Below are 26,148 nucleotides of genomic sequence, written 5' to 3' on the forward strand. Positions count from 1 at the left end.
TACAACTTAGGTAACTTTCTACAGACACAAAAGGTTTAAACCTTATTGGCTAACAACTGACTGACTGTTGCTCACTGAGCCACATTTTCTCATCCATCACTTCCCACTTGGCTTTCTTCATTTCTGTTTTCTTTTTTGTTTTTTTTTTTTTTTGAGATGGTTGTCTTGATCTGTTGCCCAGGCTGGAGTGCAGTGGCACGAACTTGGCTCACTGCAACCTCCACCTCCTGTATTCAAGTGATTCTCCTGCCTCAGCCTCCCAAGCAGCTGGGATTACAGGCACACGCTACCACACCCAGCTAATTTTTGTATTTTTGTAGAGGCAGGGTTTCACCATGTTGGCCAGGCTGCTCACAAACTCCTGACCTCAAGTAATCCACCCACCTCGGCCTCCCAAATTGCTGGGTTTATAGGCGTGAGTCACCATGCCGGGCCTCTCCATTTCTTTATTAACTTTTTAAATTGAGAGGTGGCCAGATTTTGTTATTAAAGCGAAGTATTAAAGTGATACGTACAATTGAAGGGAGAAATAGAAAATTCAACAAAACAATAGCTGAAGACTTCAATACTTCATTCTCAATAATTGATGGCAGAACCAAACCAAAAATCAGCAAGGGCATAAAAGACTTAATTAAGACTATTATCTAATGGTTATTTAACTTGACCTGATAGCTACAGAACATCTCAACAAGAGCAGAATATATATTCTTTTCAAGTGCCATAAAACAAATCTCAGTAAATTTACCAGAGTTGAACAAAGTAGGTTCTCCAACCATAATGGAATTAAATTAGAAACCAACAAAACAATTTTTGAGAATTCAATAAATATTTATAAATTAAACAGCATACTTCTAAATAACTCATAAGCAAAGAAGTTACATGCAAAATTTAAAAACATTTTGAAATGAATGAAACTGAAAATACAACAGATCAAAATTTGTCAGATCTGGCCAGGTGCAGTGGCTCACACCTGTAATCGCAGCACTCTGGGAAGCCGAGGCAGGTGGATCACCTGAAGTCAGGAGTTCCAGACCAACCTGGCCAACATGGTGAAAACCCATCTCTACTAAAAACACAAAAATTAGCCAGGTGTGGTGGTGGGCGCCTGTAATCCCAGCTACTCGAGAGGCTAAGGCAGGAGAATCGCTTGAACCTGGGAGGCAGAAGTTACAGTGAGCTGAGATGGCACCACTGTACTCCAGCCTGGATGACAGAGCGAGACTCTGTCTCAAAAAAAAAAAAAAAAAAAGAGTTAACAGAAAATATTTTAGGATTTGGGGGCTGAAAGGTCTCTGTCTCAATGACTCAACTCTGCTTTTAGGCATGAACATAGCCAGAGAGTATATAAATGAATGACTGTGGTTGTGTTCTAATAAAACTTTATCTATAAAAAGCAGAACGATTTGGCCCACTGTCCATAGCTTGCTAATCCTTGATGTATATGGGCAAAAAATATATATAATTTAAGTGAAACCACAAATGAACTTCTCTTTGGAGAAACCCTCACCATTTGAAAAACAAACAAACAAAAACACACATTCCAAAATTCAGGAACAAAAGAGGGGACATTACTAGCGACCTTATAAAAACTAAAAGGATTATAAGTGTATCCCATAAACGACTTTATTCTAATAAATTAGGCCACTTAAATGAAACTAATAAATTCCTAAAAGACAAAAATTACCAAAATTGGCTCAGAAAGAAATAGAAAATCTAAATATATAAAAGGTGAATAAATTAAATTAGCAATTTAAAATATTCTTATTCTTAAAAGCCTGGATGCAGATGGTTTCACTAGTGAATTCTACCAAATGTTTAGAGAAAAAAAATAGAACTAATCTTCTAGAAACTCTTCCAGAAAACAGAGAAGGACATACTTCCCAGCACTCTGTATAAGGCCAGTATTACCCTGATTATCAGAGCTAGGCGAAGACATCACAAGAAAACTAAAAAGCAGTATTTCTCACGAATATAGAACTCCAATATCTACAGCAAAATATTGGTAAATCAAATCCAGCAACATATAAAAAAATTACATACCATGATAGAGTGGGGATTGCTTCCTAAGAATACAATGGTTGGTTTAACATCTAAAAATTAATTAATGAAATCCATGACATTAAGAGTTTAAAGATGAAAAACAATATGACAATACCATCTCAATAGACATTGAGAAAAAGCATATGACAAAATCCCACACTCATTCATGATTAAAGGATGGACAAAAAAAATGAAACCATCTAAAAACTAGGAATAAAAGGGAACTGCCTGTCTCTAAAAGAAGCATTCAGTTAAACAAAGTAAAAATAAAAAGGCAACTTCTTCTATCTAATAAAGGGCATCACAAGAACCTTACAGCTAACATCATACTTAATCATGAAAGATACAACGTCTTTCCCCTAAGATTAGGAATAAGGCAATGATGTCCATGGTCACCACTTCCATGCAACATCATATTGAAAATTCTAACCAGTACAATGAGTCAAAAAAAAAAAAAAAAAAAAAAAAGTTGGGGGCAGGGAGGACAAAAGTCATCCAGATTGTTAAGAAAGATTTAAAACTATCTGTTCACTGATAACATGAGCCTGTGTGTAGAAAACCTTAGGCAACCTACACAGAAAAATGAATAGACTAATAAGAGTTTCAGAAAGACCACAGGATATCAAGATCAATACACAAAAGCCAATCCCACTTCTATATGTAAGCAATGAGTAATCTGAAAAGGAAATTAAGAAAATAATTCCATTCAAACTTAAGCACTTGCAAATTTTTGATACTGTAAATAACCTAGTTGATGGACATCCATGAATACATACAGTACTTTCTGTATTTCAGATATCCATGTGGATAGATTTCTGGAACTTACTTTGCTTTCACAGTGACAGATACAAAGATATAGGCATTGAATATAAAGTGATGGTTTCAGAGAACAATGCTTGTGTTGTAAAAAGTGTGACCAAAAATATAAGGCAATTTTGGGTTCTGCCAGTTAACAGAGTTTCTTCTAAATAAACTCAAAAACAGTGAAGGTCACTCACCTGCACAGCATGAGATAAATCTGACGTCAGACACTGACGGAACCTCTCATCACTCCCAATTCCTTGAAGAACAAAGTCAGGCACATAAGATGAGCAGTAACCACCTAGCAAGGACCTCCCAAAGTTGGCAATGTTGGGCTGAACAGCACTCACTTCGATTAACTTTGACCTGGAAGAAAAATGCCCCCAAAAGACATCTAATTAGTAATAAATATAGTTAACCAGTAAAAAAACAAAAACATGAATTCTACTAGTCCATATTTAACACTAGTCTGTATTAAAATCAACTGTAAATTCATCCTTACATAATGGTAATAATCATAAAAATTAAGAGTAAAATGGTAATAATAGTAAAATCAAGAGTAAAATCATCCTTATTTAAAAACTGGCTCAAGTGCTCTATCAGAAAATAAAATACTCCTTCTTATTCAGAGAAGGTCTGATGAACAACTGTGTAATGAAGTGAGGATCAATCTTCCCTAACAGACTTTAAGAGAACTGTACTTTGTGTTTGTAGCACATTCTTAATACAACCAGATTATGAAAACAATCATCTAAAACAAAACAATTAAATGCCTCCCAAGTCCAAAGCTGGGTATGTAACGTTTCTCAAGTATGAATCTTCTCCTTGCATACTTGACCCAAAGTATATGTTCTCTGTTTTCCTCTTAGTCTTGGCCAAATCTATTTCTAACAGCCATTCTAACATCTCAGGGATTAGTACTCCCTAACTGCCAGGCTCAGCATATGTCCTTTTTTGGGGCAGAAGTTACTCCTAAATGGCTTGAAACCTTCTAAGCAGTAAGAAATCTTATACTTATCAACCAGATCCTTTAACTTTTCTCTGAGGTCTTCATAAAACCTTTCCGGGGTATTTCTGGGGCTTAGCCTTTACTCCTTCTTATGAGTTACGAGAATATGAAAATAAGAGAGAGCTATCCAGGACAATGATCTCTTCTTTTATACTAACCTTCAGAGACCAGCTAAAGAAAAGAATGGTACATATTTATATAGGGCCCATTATAGGTGAAAACTTCCTACTTACCCAGGAAAAGGTATCTCATCCTCTTCTGCCCAATCTTCTTGCTCTCCTCCATAATAACTGCTAACTTGTCTAGTCATATCATGACCTGTATCTTCACTTTCACTATCCCCAAGGGCACTATCTGAACTTTCATTTCTTGGAATGTCCCATTCAGTTCCTACAGCAATTTTTTTATCTGAACTCTCTTTATCCCCATGGGGGACAAGAATGGAGAGTGTATCTCTTTGGTCCTGCTGAGGAAAGCAGGTTTTACATGAATCTTGGGGAACTGTTTCTATACATTTACAAAATTCATTGTTCTGTTTGTTATTTTTTGCACACAATATTTTTGAAAACTCTAACATACAGCAATGGTCTTTACTATCTGCACTTGTTTTAATTGGAACATCATCAATAGTCCTGGTTTCAATTGAATCATCATTAAAATATTCGTCAAATAAGCTCATGCTTTCTGGGTCTGAATGATTCCAACAGGGAAGTTCACAGGGCTCTTCAGAAACCATGTTCTGTATATCAGACTCTCCAGATTGGTCCTTAGTTGTTTGTTTAGTTTCTTGATGCTGATCAACAGCCCCTCTTTCTGGCTTCAATGGTTTGGTGTGATGTCTGGTAATCTGATCCACCACTGCCTGACTTCGAAGCTCAGTATCTGAATCAGGTGACATAGAATCCCCAATCAGGAAAGTAACCTTTGTCTGGGCAGCCTCACAAGAAAATGAAGCAGGCACAATCTTATCTGGAGGTTTTTTCTCCACAACCATTCCTGTGGATCTCATTGCTTTGCCTGTGTGACTGTCTGAATCCAGCAACTTCTCACTCTGCCATGTTTCCTCTGTTGGCTCTAAGCCTGACTCTGACAATGCACATTTGTCTACTGGAACAGATCCTGTGCAAACAACCGTCTCTAACTTGGCATCAAGGCAAGTTCTTAATTTATCTCTGTACTGTTTAACATCAACAGCATTTTCTTCTTGGCAGTCAGAAGGAGAAATCATCCGGCACTCATCTGAAATTCCTAGCAGCTCCTTAGAGCTGTTTTGAGCATCTTCTCTCTCTTGTTGTGAAATGTTCTCTACATTTTGCCCAAGGAGTGGATGACTGCAATATTTACAGTTACAACTGGGAGTTCTTATTTCTTCTGACTCTTTAAAGAGCAAACTGCTTTTGTTTCTATGCATTGTGACAAGGACATACTCCGATTCTTCTATTTCACCTTTCTCTAAAGTGGTAGTAATTACTGTGCCTGGCATAACGATGGCTTCATCTTCTCCATTTTCTAAAAGATGCGTTTCTTGAAGTTCAGAGCATCTTATAAAATAAGTAAGAAAATAAAGTAGCCTCTGGACCATGTCTTGTCGTTTGCCAACTACCACAGTCCTTGCTAACCGTACAGGAGAGCCAATAGCGCCATACAAGTCTCCTGTAATGGAAAAATCAGTTATTGGACACATCCTTTACTGACACAGCTAAGTAAGCTATTTTTAATGATCAGAAACCTAATCTTACTGTATGAGTAGTTGTTTAGGTTTTACTTTTTTTTTTTTTTTTTTTTTTTTGAGACAGGGTCTCACACTGTAATCCTGGCTGGAGTACAGTGGTACAGTCATGGTTCACTGCAGCCTCAGCCTCCTAGGCTCAAGTAATTATCCTACCTCAGCCTCCTGAGTAGCTGGGACTATAGGTATGTGCCACCACACCTGGCTAATTATCTGTATTTTTTTTTGTAGAGACAGAGTTTTGCCATGTTTCCTAGGCTGATCTTGAGTTCCTGGGCTCAAGCAATCCACTGGCCTTGGCCTCCCACAGTACTGGGATTACAGGCATGAGCCAACATGCCTGGCCTCATTCTTAGTTCTTTAACAGATGAGTGACTATTCAAGGGAGGAAGATGAGATGAATAGTCTTAACCAGAAAGAAAGGTGAATTTAAGGGTTTTCAGGCTTCCTCTTTAAACAAATGCTATGGTTCAGAAACCTCAAGCAAAGAGTCAGTTCTGAAACTCACATATCCCAAGAATATTCTTTAACCCAGGCTCCATGAAGAGCATTTTTACCTGGTTAGAGAAGTACTGCCTGAAGTACTATGTACACAAGGACTCTGCAGCTGTGTCCAATCAAGAAAAGACAAAGCACAATATCTGCTGGCTTGCAAGGACAGGAAAGGAGTAGCGGTAAAATGGAGCAAAGCTAGAGTAGTCACACCACACACTTAATCATTCCTGATTTAAATCATATCTCTGGGGCCAGGCACGGTGGCTCACGCTTGTAATTCCAGCACTCTGGGAGGCCGAGATGGGTGGATCACTTGATATCAGGAGTTCAAGACCAGCCTGGCCAACATGGTAAAACCCTGTACTTACTAAAAATACAAAAATTAGCCAGGTGTTGTGGTGGATGCCTGTAGTCCCACCTACTCGGGAGGCTGAGGCTGGGGAATTGCTTGAACCCAGGAGGCAGAGGGTGCACTGAGCTGAGATGACACCATTGCAATCCAGCCTGGGCGACAAGAGTGAAACTCCGTCTCAAAAAAAAAAAAAAGAAACAAAGAAATAAAATTAAAAAGTAAGTCATATCTCTAAACTTTAACTGTTGTTCCCCTAGCCAGCACCCCATCCCACCAGCTCCCATGTTAGTAAGAGCCTATTTTCCCCTTCCATTCCCTAGAGGGTTGGGTACACAGGATAGGCCAGAAGGGGCAGGAAGAGAGAGACTCATCCTTACTAAAAGGAAAAGAAAGGGCAACGAGTTTAGCCATGCAATTCATTTTCACTTTTGAACCCATTCTAAACATGACTAGCGATTATGTTAAAAGCAGGGGAAGTGAGGGGGTCAGGACTAGAAATTATCATTTCTATATTTATGCTATACTTCAAATTAAACCAGTAATTTCAGTGCCAAAACTATGGAGAACAGGGCTGGGCATGGTGGCTTATGCAGGTAATCCCAGCATTTTGGGAGGTGGAAGCAGGCTGATCACTCGAACCCAGCAGTTTAAGACCAGTCTGGGTAACATGGCAAAACTCTCGTCTCTACAAAAAAATACAGAAAATTAGCTGGGCATGGTGGCTTGCTCCTGTAATCCCAGCTACTTGAGAGGAAAAGGTGGAAGAATCACCTGAGCCCAGGAAGCTGAGGCTGCAGTGAACTGTGATCGCACCACCGCACTCTAGCCTGTGCGATACAGTGAGACCCTGTCTCAAGAAAGAAAGAAAAGAAAAAGGAGAATACAAAGCCACTAATTTCAACTTAATTTAATTTTTGCAAGTTGTTAGTATATACATTTAAAATCCTCTATTTTTACTTTACAAAGCCCTCACACTTTTTAAAGGAACAAATATAAATAGGTCTCAAATAAATACATGCTATAGGTATTATTATGATAAATTTTCTCCTCTGGCTAACACACTGGCTCAAATATCACCATGCCACTGTTCTAAATTACTCCCACGATTCCCACGAATTACCAAGTAAGTTGAAATTACTTTGGTATGGCAAGTGAGTCTTTCATGATTCCCATTTTACTTTTCCAGCTTTATCTTCTTATACTTATCCTCCTTCTTGGCAGTCAGAAGAAGAAATCATCTTTATTCATGCAAAGACCCAGTTAAACTGGACCACTGAATATGCTCTGCACTTTTAACACCTACTCTTTACTCATGTGATGTCCTGTCCCTTTCCTCAATATCTCTGCCAGTCCATAGCTTCCCACCTAAGCATCCTCACTTGGGCAAAAGTAGGCTCCCCTGTTCAACTCCTACTAAACTTTTCATTTCTCTTATAGTTCCTCCTTGAATTATTATTGTTGTCTGCATATATATTACCTACAGTCTTAGACTGTTGACTTCTTGAGGGCAATTTCCAAATCATTCATCTTTATAGCACAGAGCCTTAGATAGTCAACAAATGACTGTAGAATTAAAAAAGGATTTAAATGTCCCAATTTAAAAAATACTACTAATAATTTGATTTTTAAAAAGTCAGTGCAATGGAATACTACTCAGCATTAAAAAGGAATAAACTATTAATACACACAAAATAGGTGAATCTGCAAAGTATATACTGCATGATTCCATTCATATAAAACTCTAGAAAATGCAAGTAATCTATCATGACAGAAAGTAAGCCAGGGGCTGTGTAGGGATGGTGGAAGAGGAACAGAGAAACTGGGGAGAAGAAGAGGGGGAGGAAGAGGAAGAGATTACAAAAAGGCATAAGGAAACTTTTGGAAATGATGCAATATGATTACTGTTTTGATTGTGGTCATGGTTTCAGAGGCATATATGCGAAACTTATCAAATTGCTTTTTTTTTTTTTGAGACAGATTCTCGTTCTGTTGCCCAGGCTGTGGTGCAGTGGCATGATCTCGGCTTACTACAACCTCTGCCTCCGGGTTCAAGGGATTCTCCTGCCTCAGCCTCCTAAGTGGCTGGGATTATAGGTGCCTGCCACTATGCCCAGCTAATTGTTTTTTTGGTTTCTTTTTTTTTTTTTTTTTTTTGAGACGGAGTCTTGCACTGTTGCCCAGGCTAGAGTGCAGTGGTGCGATCCCAGCTCACTGCAAGCTCCGCCTCCTGGATTCACGCCATTCTCCTGCCTCAGCCTCTCGAATAACTGGGACTATAGGCGCCCGCCACCATGCCCGGCTAATTTTTTGTATTTTTAATAGAGATGGGGTTTCACCGTGTCAGCCAGGATGGTCTCAATCTCCTGACCTTGTGATCCACCCGCCTCAGCCTCCCAAAGTGCTGGGATTATAGGCGTTAGCCACTGCACCTGGCCATTGTTTTGTATTTTTAGTAGAGGCAGGGTTTCCCCATGTCGGCCAGGCTGGTTTCGAATTCCTGACCTCAAGTAATCCACCCACCTCAGCCTCCCAAAGTGCTAGGATTACAGGCGTGAGCCACCGCACCCAGCCCAAATTGTGTACTTTAAATATGTGTTGGGCCGGGTGTGGTGGCTCACATCTGTAATCCCAGCACCTTGGGAGGCCAATGTGAGCAGATCGCTTGAGTCCAAGAGTTTGAGAGCAGCCTGGGGAACATGGCGAAACCCCATCTCTACAAAAAATGCAAAAACTAGCCTAGTGTGGTGGTATGCACCTGTAGTCCCAGCAACTTGGGTGACTAAGGTAGGGGGATCATTTGATCCCAGGGAGATTGGAGCTGCAGTGAGCCATGATCATGCCACTGTACTCCAGCCTTGGCAAAAGAGTGAGACTCCATTAAAAAAATGCATTTACTATATGTCAATTATAACTCAATAAAATGGAAGGGAATGGGGGAGGGAGCAAGGGAGAAAGCCAATAGGGAAGGAGGTTGGTTATATGAACTGATAAGCCATATGACAATCTACCTGGCAAGGTCAATCACCAGAGCAACCTAAGGAAAGTTACTACCCAATCACCAAAATGTTCTCATCTTACTCTTCTCCCATCATCTAACAGCAATAGAGTAGGAGCAGAAATAACTAGCAGCTACGTTTACCAGACAGTCTTAACCATTTTACATGTATTATCTCATTTAATTTTTACAACTTTTAAAGTATGTATCATCTATTATTATTCCCACTTTATGAATAAGGAAACTGTGATTCAAACGTGGTGTGCCTGACTCCACAGCCTGTGTCTTTAGCACTCTGCTATAATCCCTCCCTATTGCCTATGAACTTATCAACCACTTACTCTCCCCTCTTCCCCCACTTGTTTAGTGGTGTTTAACACTGAGGGAAACATTTTCCAAAATGACTCAGCAAGTGAACAAAAGTGGATCAACAGAAACCTCAGTGAACTGCTTCCCTCCTAACCAGATTTATTTTAGGTATCACAGGTGACTTTGTTGATTCATTCTTTCTTGCAAAGTACCTAACACAAAGTACAAAATCATAAAACACCCTGAAAATCTGGAGTTACTAGTAAACCAGCTATTAGCCTGCTCCTCTTGCCATACCTGCAGTTCTTCATCTATAAGGAATGATTTCAGGTCTAAGATGAGGATAGGATAAATTGCCAGACATGAAAGGACAAGCAAAGCAGAGATGCTTTAGAATGCAGAAGGTAAAGGCATTTTATTTATTTTTGGTTTTGCTATAAAAATATTACAGATAGCTACAAAACAAGTTTAATATATACTGTAACAGTTGTCAGATTACATACCCAGTTGTGCCCAAAGTGGGTTATATGGATGAGTCTTTGCCAACATGTCCACACTCTGAGAGGAATGCTTTTCTAAAAATATTTTTATAGGTGGCTGTCCATTTGGCATGACTGTTGGAACCCAGGCAAGATGATTAGTCAGAACTGCAGTAATGAGAGCTGGCAAGAATCTGAAAACAAAATACATCTGATCAAATTCCAATCTGCCTTCATGAAACCTTTATGTAGTGACAAAGTAAGCAAGAAGAGTATATATGTTCATGTGGCCAAATGGCACCAAAAAAAGCAGAGGAGAGTGGAAAGGATGAGTATATAACACCAGGATTAAAATGAAAGTTAATTGTTTCCGGTTGAGAAGGAGTTAAAAACTACTTAAAATAAAGGTAACATTCAAAAGAGCTATTGTAGATCATAAGTACAAAACAGAAATGCCCTTTTACTTCAAAAATTATGGATTCTTTTTCTTTTTTTTGAGATGTAGTCTCGCTCTGTTGCCCAGGCTGGAGTGCAGTGGCGCAATCTCAGCTCACTGCAAGCTCTGCCTCCCCAGTTCATGCCATTTTCCTGCCTCAGCCATCCGAGTAGCTGGGACTACAGGCACCCGCCACCACGCCCGGCTAATTTTTTATATTTTTAGTGGAGACGGGGTTTCATCCTGTTAGCCAGGATGGTCTTAGCCAGGATGGTCTCGATCTCCTGACCTCATGATCCACCCGCCTCGGCTTCCCAAAGTGCTGGGATTACAGGCGTGAGCCACCGTGCCAGGCCCATTATGGATTATTTTCAGTGTTTAATCACACAATTCATTACTGAATCAACCAGCAGGTCCTTACATTTCCAAATTACTGAATGGGAAAACGAGGCAAAGTATTGAGCAAACTCCGTCTATCATCAAAGAGAATAAAAACATCTGAATTACTCATCTGGATTCCAAAGACTTGAATAGTTAAAAGAAAACAGTATGATAAAACATCACACTGAAAATGCATCACTAAAATCCTAGCATTTCCTTACATGTTTTTTTTCGTTTGTTTATTTTTTTGAGACAGAGTCTGGCTCTGCCGCCCGGGCTAGAATGCAGTGGCATGATCTCGGCTCACTGTAAGCTGCACCTCCTGGATTCATGCCATTCTCCAGTCTCAGCCTCCCGGGTAACTGGGACTACAGGAGCCCACCACCACGCCTGGCTAATTATGTTTTTGTATTTTTAGTAGAGATGGGGTTTCACCGTATTAGCCAGGATGCTCTCGATCTCCTGACCGCATGATCCACCCACCTCGGCCTCCCCAAGTGCTGGGATTACAGGTGTGAGCCACCACGCCTGGCCATCCTTACATGTTTTCTACCTCTTTTCTATGAAATAAAACTATAAGTGGATACAATTCACAAAAAAATGGGCAGCCTCAGACAATTCTATGTCAGGAATTTTAATTACATAATTACAGACATTTTCACTGCTTTTCATTCATAAGGTTCTGTAATATTCTTCCATACCCTATCATTTAATTATTTTTTAGAATTCTGATTATTAATTTTGATTAATAATATAATTTCAAAGATAATGGATGATTCTTCCACATCTGTAATTGAGTTTGATTACAATACCTAGTTATAATAAATAAATAAATAAATAAATTCATACTGATTTTTGGAAGCATTTTCCATTAGAAAAGTGAACTCCTTCATGAAACGATAGCAAAGGTGGTTCTTTTCTGGAGTCCCCGACATCATTGTAAGCCAGACAGGTTCTCCAATTCGTGGCATCGTGTAAAGATTACAAATTGTTGTTCTAAAAAGAGGAAGACACATTATGAAATGTATAGTTCCCAGAGTTACATACTCTTAAAATAATTTTAAGTTTATGTTGCCAGCTTCGGCCTTACACCTAGATTATTAAAGCTTTTGAGAAAAGACAGTGGACCAAGTCCTTCCTTCCTTATCAACAACACAGTACCATGGGAAATAGTCTCAAAATATGTTGGTTCTGGTGTTGGCTCTCCCCACCAGTGACTGTGTGCCCCAGAGTAAATTATTTCCCTGCTTTAAGCATTTGTTTCCCATACCTGTAAAATGAAAGGATACCATGATAATTTCTAAAGCCCCTTCCAACTCCACATTTCTAAGGGGTATGCTGTACTTAAATATACTGCAAATAATCAACTACATATACAAAAGGAAAATATTCTAAATGAAGTAACGGCTTATCCATCTACCCACTCAAAACAACAGTTTATCTGCATCATTTTGTTGCCTATGCTAAGACTCTAGTAATGTTCTTCAGGACAGTGAGAACACTATACATACAAGCTATATTTTATGACTCTCTCAACCTTCTACAGTGTTTCCTTGAATCAACACAAGAAAAGATTATCACACAATTAGCATAGTGCTTTCTTAGCTGTCTCTTGGACTAATTTAGACAATAGTTAGTCCTGTGACTTATACTTTCTCCTGAAGGCTTCAAAGCATACTTTCAAGATGTTAATTATTTTCTTTTTACATCATTATCTATTTAGCAAAGCCCTATACATTTACTAGACTAAGCAACTCCTGCAAAGCCTTAGGCTTAAGAAACTAGTCAGTCTGGCAGAACTACAGAATGGTGCCCTACTTTCTACTCTTTAAAATAATGCTGTCTAGTAGAACCTGGCAATGATGGAAACCTGCACTGTCTGAAACAGTGTAGCCACTAGCTGTATGTGGTTACTGAACACATGACATGTGACCAGTATGATAAAGGAAGTGAATTTATTTTAATTAAGTTAAACAGCCACATGTGGCTGACAGCTGAGATTGTATTGTGCAATACTGCTCTCTGAGATTTCCACAAATTCTAATACCAACTTCAGTATAACTGTCTAACACCTAGGAGCCAAAAAAGAGAATAATTATCTTGCCTCTACAAGTTTTCTTGAATTTGAAACAATATAAACATGATGTATTACAATGGATAGAAACAACAAAAACAGGTCACTTTAATGAGCTCTCTGTAGAACATACAATCATTGCTAAGAATTTTAAAATAAATGCAAAGGTATATTATAGAGCAAATATGACTAGAATACAAACTAGGAATATATGAAAATGTTTGTTTTTAAAGCTTATTACAGGTGTCCAGATATGATGGAAAACTGAAGACAAATGTGTATCCTCTCTTCAGTTTCTGAGGCCCCAAATGAACACCACCTAAAGATTTGAAAACAGATAAACCAGTGCAACAAACAGAATTAGAGAGGAACCATCTGGGTGCGGTGGCTCACACCTGTAAACCCAGCTCTTTGGGAGACTGAGGCAGGAGGACTGCTTAAGCCCAGAGTTCAAAACTAGCCTGGGGAACATAGCGAGACTCTGTCTCTATTATTTAAAAAATAATTAATTAAAAAAAATTGCCAAGAAACTATTATTGAAAATTAAAATAGAGATTTCATGAAATTCTGGAAGACAAACATAGGGTGGAATTGTCACTGAAGTAGCAGAGTAGAGGAATTTATAAGGTCATAGTATCACAGACGGAGACATGGACAAAGGGGAGCTAATTTGCCCCACTAAAGCAAGAAGAGGCTCAAGACTCACAAATTTTGGGGAAAGTCATGACAGGAGCTGAGATACAGTACTGAAAATTGGGAGACTAATTCAAAGTCCATAAATGGTTGGCAGCTCCCTACCTCCTCTCCACTTCCCCAGAAAATGACTACAGATAGAAGAGAGCAGATATGGCAGTTGAATGGCCCAGAGGAATGACCTTTTCCAAACTCTTCCTGACATTTGTATCTTTCAGAGTATATAATCAGATATAGACTATATCTTGTAGTATTAAATCTTCATGGGATGGGGGGGGTGGTATGAGAGGAGCAAAGATTAGGGGAAAAATAACTAAATATGCTTCTTCAGGTAATGATAATTGAAAAACACTGAAAAACACTGCCCTGAGATGAAGGTCTCCAGTCAAAAGCCTGATTATGCACAGAATTCCTAACCTACAGTTTGTTATCTCATTCTCAACTACAGAGCACAAGCAAAAACACTGATATTTAGAGAAAGCCTCTAAGAAGAGAAAGAAACAACAACAGAAACACACACACACTCACCCATATAAAATGACTCCAGAGGAAAACAGAAATAATGCAAACAATGAAAGAAAACTTTTAAACAAAACTCTAATGTACATTAAAATTAAAGAATATGGCAGAGAATCTAATTTTCAAAGAAAAGGATTATCCAAAAATAAGAAAGCATCAAAAATTTGCTGAAATGAAAAAAAGCATAGAAGGGATAGAAAAACAAAACATTCACAACAAGAGAAGGAAAATATGAAAAAAAAGGAACACAGAACAATCCAGGAGTACCAATTTACCAATTTCTAAAAAAAAAAAAAAAAAAAAAGAATTCCAGAGAGAAAACAGAATGAATAGTAAAAGAAAGCAGAAAAATTACCAGAGCTGAAGAACATGATGGTGCCATAACAATACTGAGATGATAAAAGACCAAGGAACAGGTGTAAACTCATATATCATGTCAGAAAATAAATATGATCTAAAACTGATAAATCAGGAAACAGCAACATTATGTATACTTTTTAATAATACGGAGGTAAATAACAAGAAATAACTAATAGTTAAAAAGAGAACGTGTCTGGGAAAAATGGGGTGGGTAGGATAGGATTCATTTGTTTTTAATTATTAGACCTTTCAGAAATTTTTGTTTCTTAATCATGTGCATATGCTTTTTGATTAAAAGAAACAATGTATAAATAAACAAATACGCTGATCATTTAAGAGTTTTTCATGAGTTTCTTCAACATATTACCGTCTACTATAAGTCTATGTGTCATGGGACAGAGCCAGATCACAAATACTGGTATTAGTGGTCCACTGAGGGCCTTTGCTTTACTATTTTAGTATTTTATTTGTTTAAAAGTATTACATATGCTATGGCCTCAGAGTGTTGTCAAGTATAAAGAAGGCAAAGAAATTAACTACACAACAGTGCTTCTCACTATATACAACTCTACGTTGTTATCATTAACAATCTAGAAGTAATGCCCAGGTGCGGTGGCTCACGCCTGTAATCCCAGCACTTTGGGAGGTCTAGGTGGGCGGATCATCTGAGGTCGAGAGTTCAAGACCAGCCTGGCCAACATGGCAAAACCCCCTGTCTACTAAAAATACAAAAATTAGCTGGGTGTGGTGGTGAGTGCCTGTAATCCCAGCTACTCAGGAGGCTGAGGCACAAGAATCACTTGAACCCGGGAGGCGGAGGTTGCAGTGAGCTGAGATTGCACCACTTCACTTCAGCCTGGGCAACAGAGCAAGACTCCGTCTCAAAAAAAAAAAAAAAAATCTAGAAGTAATGGTTTATTCTAGAAATTATTTCTTTCTTCCTCACTAATAATTGTGCCCTATCATTCAATGGTAAGAAAAGCAAATACTTTCAGTAATCTGTCTCCTTATTTTTCCCAGTCTGTGCCCAGACAATGAAAGACTCTTTTAGTTGGGAGGAAACTGTGGGCATGATTTAGTTTTCTTTGATGTACCTAGGGTCTATGTAAAAATCTAAAGACTTCGTCTTTGTTAGGCAGCAATGTTAACTAAACATGCTTCCTGCTTCTCTAGCTTTCATGGTTTCTGTATACATGTAAATAATTTCCTTCCTCTTCTCAACTGCCCATAATTTACTAATCACTTGATCTCAAATAATCATTTACTTTAAAGATTATGTCATTGTTAATTTTAAATAATCCCTTAATTTAAGAAATACATTTATCTCTGTGTCCTCGGGGGATTGGTTCCAGAATTCCCATGGTTACCAAAATCCATGAATGCTCAAATCCCTTATGAAATGGCATCCTATTTGCATATAACCCATGTACATCCTCCTGTACTTAAAACCATCTCACTTTGGGAGGCCGAGGCGGGCAGATCACAAGGTCAGGAGATTGAGACCATCCTGGCTAACATGGTGAAAACCTGTCTCTACTAAAAATACAAAAAAAAAATTAGCTGGGCGTGGTGGCAGCCGCCTGTAGTCCCAGCTACTTGGGAGGCTGAGGCAGAAGAATGGCGTGAATCCAGGAGGCGGAGCTTGCAGTGGGCCGAGATTGCGCCACTGTACTCCAGCCTGGGCAACAGAGCGAAACTCCATCTTGAAAAAAACAAAAAACAAAAAAACCGCACCTCACCTCTAGATTATTTATAATACCAAATACAATGTAAATACTATGTTAATAATTGTTATACTGCGTTGGTTTTTTAATGTGTATTTTTTAAATTGCAGTTAATTTTTATTGTTTTTTCTTTTTCAACTATTTTGATCCGAGGTTGGCTGATCTGCAGATGTGGAACCCACAGATATAAAGGGCTGACTGCAGGTCTATTCTTATTATTTGGGGTAGTTATGTTCTATAAAGTCCATTCAAGCACTGAATTACCACTGAACCACTGCCCCTAAGAAAAATAAAACAGGTTCCTATGAGCCTCTGGTCACATTTTCATCAAACCCTCAATACATAACCTTGATGTGCCTCTCTGTTTAAGGACATCTTATCTGATGCTGTTGATTCACTAATATTAAATTCATGGCTGACAGCACCATAAATAATGTCTGAAGGAAGCTTATCTAATACATGTATTTTTTCTGTAAGGTAAATCACAATCTTCTTACACTGAGTATTAGTATTTCGGCACTACATTTGGAAGCCATTTTTAACAGCAAAGTCACTAACAAAAAGCACAAAAACGCAAAAAATTTGGCACTAAATAAAGGTCAAAAAAGTACATTTGTTAACAGTATGAGAGTTAAAACAAGAAGGCAGAGCATTAGACCCTGTTTGATCTAAACTAGGAACATGTGCCTATATACCTTATATAGGTATACCTCCTATTGAAAATTATAAAATATTGTAAGAATATTTAATACAACTTTCATATTTGCACAGCAACTGAAGCAAAATAATCAAACAATACAAATGGAAAGGCACATAATCGTGACATATACTTTTATAGATTTTATAACTCACATGTTGTAAATTCCAGGCAATTTTGAAAAGTCTAAGTCTAGGTCATTTGTACTATCCAATACCATAGCAATTGACTCACAAGTATTTAATTAAAATTTTGAAAAATAAAAAAGTCTTTTAAAATCCAAGAGCAAGATCAGTATCCTGTTTGGAAGGAGACTTACGACAGTATCTACTATTCTGGTAACCTCAGCTGGATCTATAATGACAGTGTTTCCTCAGAGCCCAACCAGAGACTTTTGGCCTTTACCACAAAGCTTGTGACTGCAGAAAAGAATTTGTCAATCCAATAGTATAATTAACTGCAAGTTCAAGGGCAAAGATTCACTGTCTTATACTAATGCCATAAGTGATACTCAAAAAGAATCCTGAAGGATTCTTTCAAGGAAATAAGCAAAAAGAACTATTGAAAACATATACTTACAATGTACCCACAAAATTTAAAATGTCTTGATTTCAATAAATAAAATAAAATGTCTTGATTTCAATAAAACATATTTATAATAATTCTGGTGTAAATAAAGTAAACTAAAACAACTTAAACCAGACAAGGCATGGTAGCTCATGCCTGTAATCCCAGTACTGTGGGTGGTTGAGGCAAGAGGATCCCTTGAGGACAGGAGTTCAGGATTAGCCTGGATTAACACAGTAACCCAATTACACAATACATTTGAAAAATATTAAAAAATACCACGGTTACAGTGAGCTATCCTCTGCCACTTCACTCCTGCCTAGGCAACAGAGTGAGACCCTCTCTCAAAAACAAAAACAATTTAAACTACAAAAATAAAAAATTACAAATCCTGATTATTCATTGCACATTTCTTTTCTATTAGTGGCATTATATCTACTTCAGGGGAAGCAAAACCCTTAAGAATCTTTTTTTTTTTTTTTTTTGAGATGGAGTCTTGCTCTGCTGCCCAGGCTGGAGTGCAGTGGCACGATCTCAGCTCACTGCAACCTCTGCCTCCCAGGCTCCCAGGTTCAAGCAATTCTCCTGCCTCAGCCTCCCCAGTAGCTGGGACTACAGGCAGCCGCCACTGCCCAGCTAATTTTTGTATTTTTAGTAGAGACAGGGTTTAACCATGCTGGCCAGGCTGTTCTCAAACTCCTGACCTCAGATGATCCACTTTCCTCAGCCTCCCAAAGTGCTGGAATTTCAGGAGTGAGCCACCGCACCTGGCTCCTTAAGAATCTTTGAGTAAGCTTTCAAGCAATCCTGCCTCACTGGACTTAAAAAAAAAAAAAAAAAATTCCAACTATAGATTAAATTTAGAAAAATACAAGGCTATAACTTTTCATAGTTCTCAACTACTACTTACATTCATAAGAGGCCTATTTTATAGGTAGAGAAACCACTCTAGTTGTGTGTGTGTGTGTGTGTGTGTGTGCGCGCGCGCGCACGCGCATGCGTTTGAATTGTGGTTAAGTTCAATCTTCCAGCTATGTAAATAGCACAGGCACTGTGGCACATGCACTGGGCTACAAGGGAATGTATACAGAGTAAAGCTGTCATAAACCATCAGGAATAATAAATAACCAATTTTACCCAACTGATAGTATTTAGCTTATCAGGATATCAGGTTCAAAATGTCTTGATTTCAATAAAACATACAGATACCTTCCTTTGCATATACAATCACTCTTAAGAATCAGAAATTGCTCTTAATTTCAATACAAAACTGCTCTCAAATGCTGACTCTGACATCCCTGCTAGGAGTTGAACAGCAATTGTGTAAGACAAGGATTATAGTTCCATTACAGTAGCACAGAAGATACAATTTGGTAATTTTTCTCCTTGAAAAGAGTTTTGTTCTTTTTTTAAAGAGATGTGGTCTCACTCTATCACCCAGGCTGAAGTGTAGTGGCACAATCACAACTCACTGCAACCTTGAATACCTAGTCTCAACCAATCCTGCCAAGCCTCAGCCTCCTAAGTAGCTGAGACTACAGGCACATGCCACTTGAGCTGGCTACTTTGAAAATTTTTACTTTATAGAGATGAGGTCTTTTTTTTTTTTACTTTAAATTTTGTGGGTACATTGTAAGTATATAAATTATGGGGTACAATCTGTAATAATCATATCAGGATAAATGGGGTATCCACCATCTCAAGCATATATCCTTTGTTACCAACAATCCAATCATACCCTTTTAGTTTCTTTTAAATGTACAATTAAATTACTATTGACTATAGTCACCCTGTTGTGCCATTAACAGACACAGGGTCTTGCTTTTTTGGCCCAGGCTGGTCTCAAAACTCCAAGCAATCGTCTCACCATGGCCTCCCAAAGTACTGCAATTACAGGCATGCGCCACCAAGCTCAGCCCTTGAATAAAGTTTAAGCCAGTTATTTCCAAAAGAGTTTGTGAAATATAGATGCTAGCCCCATACCTACTGATTCACACTCCAGGAGTTTGGGAAACAGTTTTCATTATACTTCTCTAGTGACAGCAGTACCTGAATGGATTTTTTTTTTCTTTAAAAAAAAAAAAAGCATAGGTTTACTATGTAATTTAAATTCCAAAGAAAAGTCTAGATCAATTTAGGTTGTGGTTTGTTTGGCTCTTTTTCTTTTTTGAGACACAGTCTTGTTCTGTCACCCAGGCTAGAGTGTAATGGCGCAATCTCGGCTCACTGCAACCTCTGCATCCCAGATTCAACTGATCCTCATGCCTCAGCCTCCCCAGTAGCTGGGTTTACAGGCATGCACCACCAAGCCTGGCTAATTTTTGTATTGTTTGTAGATACAGAGTTTCACTATGTTGCCCAGGCTGGTCTTGAACACCTGGATTCAAACGATCCACCTATCTTGGCCTCACAAAGTGCTGGGATTACAGGCATGAGCTACTACACCTGGCCCAATTTCAGTTTTTAACTCAACAAAGTTTTAAATCTTACTTCAATTCAATGTGTCCTTACATTAAAATATTGATTTAAAAATATTTGAACTTCCAATTTCAGCTTTGACCTGGAAAGAGCTTGGAAGTCATTATTCTTGTTCTTAGAACAAGGAAAAAAACTGAAGGAACTGAAAAATCAATGACTTTTCTTAGTTACATCACCGAACTGAGGACAGAGGGAAAACCATCACCCTGAAAACTGAAAAAAAATGGGTAAATACAGTGAATGACAACTGAGATCAACTTACCTGAAGCAGAAGCCTTTGGAACCAATAACCAGTAGGAGCACTTAAATAGTAATTGACTAACTGATGAAGATTGAGTGTGAATTCCTCTCAATGACAAAAACTCCTAGGGGTCTAGTCTTAGGGAGACCTCCCCCACTTTCATGGGGTACTACCAGATTTTCATGGTGAAAATCGGAGAAACATCTGGCTATGTTTTGGACAGAGGTAGTGACAAAGTAACAGTTTTGAAATATTCCTAGAGCATTCTCCAAATAAAACTATTTTACCAGAGCCTTATCTAACTTGAGAGAGGAGCAGCCTTCCTGGCTGGCCTCTGAAAGGAAAAAAAGGCGGCAGGGAGAGGGATGGCTAAGAAATACTTCCAAAGGTCACATCCCGGAAATTCAGACTAAAAAAAAACAAAATCAGATTTAATTATAAGATTACAGAACATTTCCCCTTCTTCTCTCCAACACCTTACTTCCATATCAATATGGCTCCAGTGTAACAAATGCAGATTACAACTAAAAGAGCTGTAGGACACAGAATTTATTCAAAGTAGTTCCTGGGGAAAACAAAAGAAAGAGGAGTTTAAAATTTAAAAAAAAAAAAAAAAAGGAAACCATGGGAAATCGAAGCTTCTGGCACCTACAACTAACGCTACAGCAAACATTAAACACATCTAAGGTTCCTTTGCTAGGTTAATATAAAACTTCATACTAAAATCTTATTAAACTCAGTTCCTATATCCTAACACATCATATATAGCTATCAACAAAAAATTGGAAAGCAACAAAAACTAGTCTGAACAGACAAAGTAGGCATCAAAATCAAACTCAAATTTGCCAAAGATTTTAGAATTATCAGAATGGGAATTGAAAATTATGATAAATATGTTTATTTTATATAATATATATTATGATTACTGTTGCTCTAATGTTTACAACAGACAACATGCAACACCAGATGAGCATGGAACAGAGAGATGGAAAGCCAAAAAATCAAAAGGAAATGCTAGCAATTAAAAAAAAAAAAAACAGGAGCAGGAATAAAGAATGCTTTTGATAGGCACATCAGCAGACTGGACATGACCAAGGAAACAATCAATGAGCTTGAAGGTATGTCAATAAAAACTCCCAAACTGAAAAGCCAAGAGAATAAAGGATAAAAAATAATATCCAGGAACTGTGGTATAATTACAAAAATATACATGTAATACTACAAAATGGAGAAGTAAAATATATGAATAATAGCTTAGAATTTAAAAAAAATTACTAACAGACAACAAACCATAGATGCAGGAGGCTCACAGAACACTAAGCAGGATAAATACCAACAAATCTACTCCTATATATATCATACTCAAACTGCAGAAAACCAAAGACAAAAATCTTAATAGAAGTAAGAAGGACAAAAACAACCTTACCTATAGAAGAGTAAGAACTGCATTAGAGTTCTTGTTAGAAACTATGCAAACAAAGAGACTAGGGAAAAATGGTTAAAACACTGAAAGAAAAACAATAGAATTCTGTATCCAGCAAAATAATTCAAAAGGAAAAGAGAAAGACTTCCTCAGACAAAAACTGAGAGATTTGATGGCAGAAAAAATGATATTTAAGATACATTAAAAAATATTTTTCAGAGAAAACAGGTTAGAAACGCAAATCTACATAAAAAGAGTATTTGAAAAGTAATAAATGTAAAATAAAGTATTTCATTTTCCTTATCCTAAACTGACTTAATAGAAAAATAATTGTTTAGGGTAATAAAAATGACAACATATTGAACGATCATAGCTAATGGAAAACTAAATTGAATGACAGCAATGTTACAAGGGATGTGATGTGAGGGAAAATTGGAATATTTTGTTATGAAGTATGTGCACTCCCTGTGAAGCAGTACAGGGAAAATTAGTAAGGATATAATAGAGTTGAACAGTACCATCAGTCAACTGAATCTAATTAACATTTATACAATACCTCATCCAAAAACAGGATAATACACAATCTTCCCATGCTGACAGGGAACATTTGCCAAAATGGACCACATTCTAGGCCATAAGGCACACCTTAGCAAATTTAAAATAATAGAAATCATACAATGTATATTCTCAAATCACAATGAAACTAGAAATCAGTAGGAAAAAGATAACTGGAAAATCCCCTAATACTTGGAGATTGAACAACATGCATCTAAATAACACATAAGTCAAAGAAGACATTGTGAAAGAAATTTTAAAGTATTTTGAACTAAATGTAAATTCAACTTATCAATTCTTGTGAATGCAGCAAAAGGAGTGCTTAAAGGGAAATTAATAGTATTGAATACATATATCAGAAAAGAAGATCTAAAATCAACGATCTAAGCTTTAATCTTAGGAAACTAGACAAACAGCAGCATAAAACTAAAGCATTCAAGAGATAAGGAATAGTAAAATCTAGAGCAGAAATTATTGTAATTGAACAGAAAATCAAGAGAGAATATCAACAAAACCAAAAGCTGGTTCTCTGAAAAGATCAGTAAAATTTTTAAGCCTTTATCCAGGAAACTAAAAAAAAAAACACAAAAAGAAACAAATTATAAATATCAGAAACAAAAAGAGGGGTATCACTACAGATACAATGAAAATTAAAAGGAGAATTAAGGGATTATATGAACAAGTCTATGCCCACAAATTTAGATGAAATGAACCAATTTTTTGAAAAACACGCACTGCCAAAACTCACAGAAGGTGAAACAGGTAACTTGAATAGCCTATGTCTACTTAAAAATTGAATCAATAATTATCTACTCCTGGCAAACAAAGAATAGAGGGGAACTACCTCAACCTGAAAGAATATCTACAAGAAACCTACAGCTAACATCATACTTATGGTGAGAGACAGGATGTTTTTCCCCTGCGACTGGGAGCAAGGTCAAGATGTGTCCTCTCACAACTCTCATTCAATATCATACTGGAAGTTATAGCTAGGGCCGTAAGAAAGACACAAAGATAGAAAAAAGAGGGAAGGAAGGAAAGAAGGAAGACAGAAAAAGTATACATGTGGAAAGGAAATAAAACTATTTATAGAAGACTTGATTTTCTATATAAAAAGTTTCAAAGAATCAACCAAAAGAAAACAAAAACTGCTGGAACTAATAAATGATTATAATGAGGTTGCAGAAAACAATGTAAATATACAAAAGTCAACTGCTTTCCTGTAGACCAGCAATGAACAACTGAAATGTGAAATTAAAAACAATACCATTTACATTAGGTTCCTTCCCCCTGCCCCCCCAAAAAACAAGTATAAATCTAAGAAAATATATACAGAGTCTATATGAGGAAAACTACAAAATTCTGTTGAAAGGAATCAGACGATCTAAATAAATGGGAAGAGTTTCCATGATAATGCATAGGAAGACTCTATTGTTAAAATGTCAGTTCTTCCCAATTTGATCCATAGATTCAACACAATCCCAGTCAGAATCCCAGCAAGTTATTTTGTGGACACCTACAAACTGATGTTAAAGTTTATATAGAAACAAAAAAGACCCAGAATAATCAACATAATACTTAAGAATAAAAACAAAGTTGGAGGACTGTTACTACTGAACTTCAAGATTTACTCTAAAGATACAGTAATTAAGATAGCATGGGGATTGGGAAATAAAGGAGATGCTGGTCTAAGGACACAGAATTTGGCATGGGGGCTCATGCATGTAATCCCAGTACTCTGGGAGGCCAAGGTGGGCAGATTGCTTGAGGCCAGGAGTTTGAGACCAGTCTGGCCAACATAACAAAATCCTGCCTCTACTAAAAATACAAAAATTAGCCAAGTGTGGTGGCACACACCTGTAGTCCCATCAACTTGGGAAGCTGGGGCATGACAATCACTTGAACCCGGGAGGTGGAGGTTGTAGTGAACCAAAATTGCACCACTGTACTCCAGCCTGGAGGACAGAGTGAGACTGTCTTAAAACAAAAAAACAAAAAAGCAAAAAAACAAAAAAAGAAAAAAATTTCAGGGCTCAAGAGATCTATTACACATCATGGCAACTACAGTTAATAATAATACTATATACTGGAATATTGCTAAGACAGTAGATTTTAGGTCTTTTTAATGACAAAAATGATAATTACGTGAGGTAACGGATACGTTAAATAGCTTGACTGAGCCATTCCACATGTGTACACATATCAAAACATCATTTTATACACTGTAAAGATACACCATTTTTACCTGTCAACTAAAAAAACAACAAAAGCAAGGTAATGGCCAAATATATATACATAGTCACAGAGATCAACAGAACAGAACAGAACAGAACAGGGAGCCCCCAAACAGACTCACACAACTAGAGTATAAACTGATCTTTGACAAAGGAGCAAAGGTAATTCAATTGAGAAAAGAAAGTATTTTCAGCAAATGGTGCTGCAACGACTGGACATCCACATGTAAAAGCATGAATCTAGACAAAGACCTTACAGTTTTCATAAAATTAATTCATAATGGATCATAGTTATAAGCATAAAATGCAAAACTATAAAGTAGACAGAAAATTACACTGGAGAAAATCTAAATGACCTTGGGTTAGGTGATGAATTTTTAGATATAGCACCAAATACTATACAAGAAAGAAAAATTGTTAAGTCGGACTGCATTAAAATTAAAAACTGCTCTGTGAAAGACACTGTTACAAGAATAAGAAGCCACAAACTGGTAAAAAGTATTTTCTTTAATCTGACAAAGAACTGGTATCCAAAACAAAACAAAACAACAACAAGAATCTTCAAAACTCAACAATAAGAAAAAAAAGGCCAACTTAAAAAGGACAAAAAACCCAAACAGACACCTCACCAAAAAAGATACACAGACAGCAAATAAGCATTTGAAAAGATGCTCAACATATGCCATTAGGAAACTTCAAATTAAAACAATAATGATACATCACTACCTGACTCTTTGGAGAGCAACAGCAACTCTAGTTGCTGGTGGGAATGCAAAATGGTACAGTCATTTTGGATGACAGTTTGATCATTTCTTACACAGCTAAACACAATTTTTACATAATATCCAGCAATCATGCTCCTATGTATTTTTCCAACTGAGTTGAAAACATGTCGACATAAAACCCCAAACATGAATATTTATAGCAGTATTATTCATAATCACCAAAAGCTGTAAGTAAGATATCTTTCAATAGGTGAATGAAAATGAATAAACAAACTGGATTACATCTATATAACGGAATATCACTCGGTGATGAAAAGAAATCAGCTATTAGGTAAAAACAAAAGCAATAACACCACCACTACCAAGGAAGAATCTTATGAAAGACTGGCTGAGTGAAAGAAGCCAGTCTGAAAAGTCCACATAGTATATGATTTCAAGCGTACAACCTTCCGGAATTGACAAGCATATAGAGACAGTAAAGAAATAAAGAGAACAGTGGTTGTCAGCAGTTAGTGAGTAGGGATAAACAGGTAAAGCACAGGGGATTCTTAGGGTGGTGAAACTATTCTATATGATAACTATAATTGTGTATATGACATCATACATTTAATAAAAACCATAGAACTATACAACAGAGTAAACTTTAAGGTAAATTTTGGTCTTTGGTTAATAATAATGTATTAACATTAGTTCACTGGTTTTAACAAATATATCATACTAATGTAATACATTAATAACTGAGGCCGGGTGTGGTGGCTCACACCTATAATCCCAGCACTTTGGGAGGTCAAGGCACACAGATCACTTGACACCAGGAGTTTGACACCAGTCT

At 37.3% G+C, this 26,148-nt stretch overlaps 1 protein-coding gene across 6 annotated transcripts in view; it reads right to left on the reverse strand.

Moving 5' to 3' along the window:
* The window catches only part of FNIP1 (folliculin interacting protein 1), a 160,303-nt gene that overhangs the window by 27,071 nt on the left and 107,084 nt on the right, over positions 1 to 26,148 (reverse strand). For 4 of the 6 annotated variants that reach the window (XM_005557703.4, XM_005557701.4, XM_065545875.2 and 1 more), the window contains 4 exons: positions 11,876 to 12,022; positions 10,234 to 10,403; positions 4,084 to 5,503; positions 3,039 to 3,207 (listed from right to left, as the gene is read on the reverse strand). In XM_005557703.4, coding sequence (XP_005557760.3) covers positions 3,039 to 3,207; positions 4,084 to 5,503; positions 10,234 to 10,403; positions 11,876 to 12,022 — 1,906 coding nt within the window. The remainder of the gene's footprint in view (positions 1 to 3,038; positions 3,208 to 4,083; positions 5,504 to 10,233; positions 10,404 to 11,875; positions 12,023 to 26,148) is intronic. The other 2 variants (XM_073994159.1, XM_045394887.2) reach the window with 1 other exon arrangement.

Source organism: Macaca fascicularis, chromosome 6, assembly GCF_037993035.2.
Source record: "Macaca fascicularis isolate 582-1 chromosome 6, T2T-MFA8v1.1".
NCBI lineage: Eukaryota > Metazoa > Chordata > Mammalia > Primates > Cercopithecidae > Macaca > Macaca fascicularis.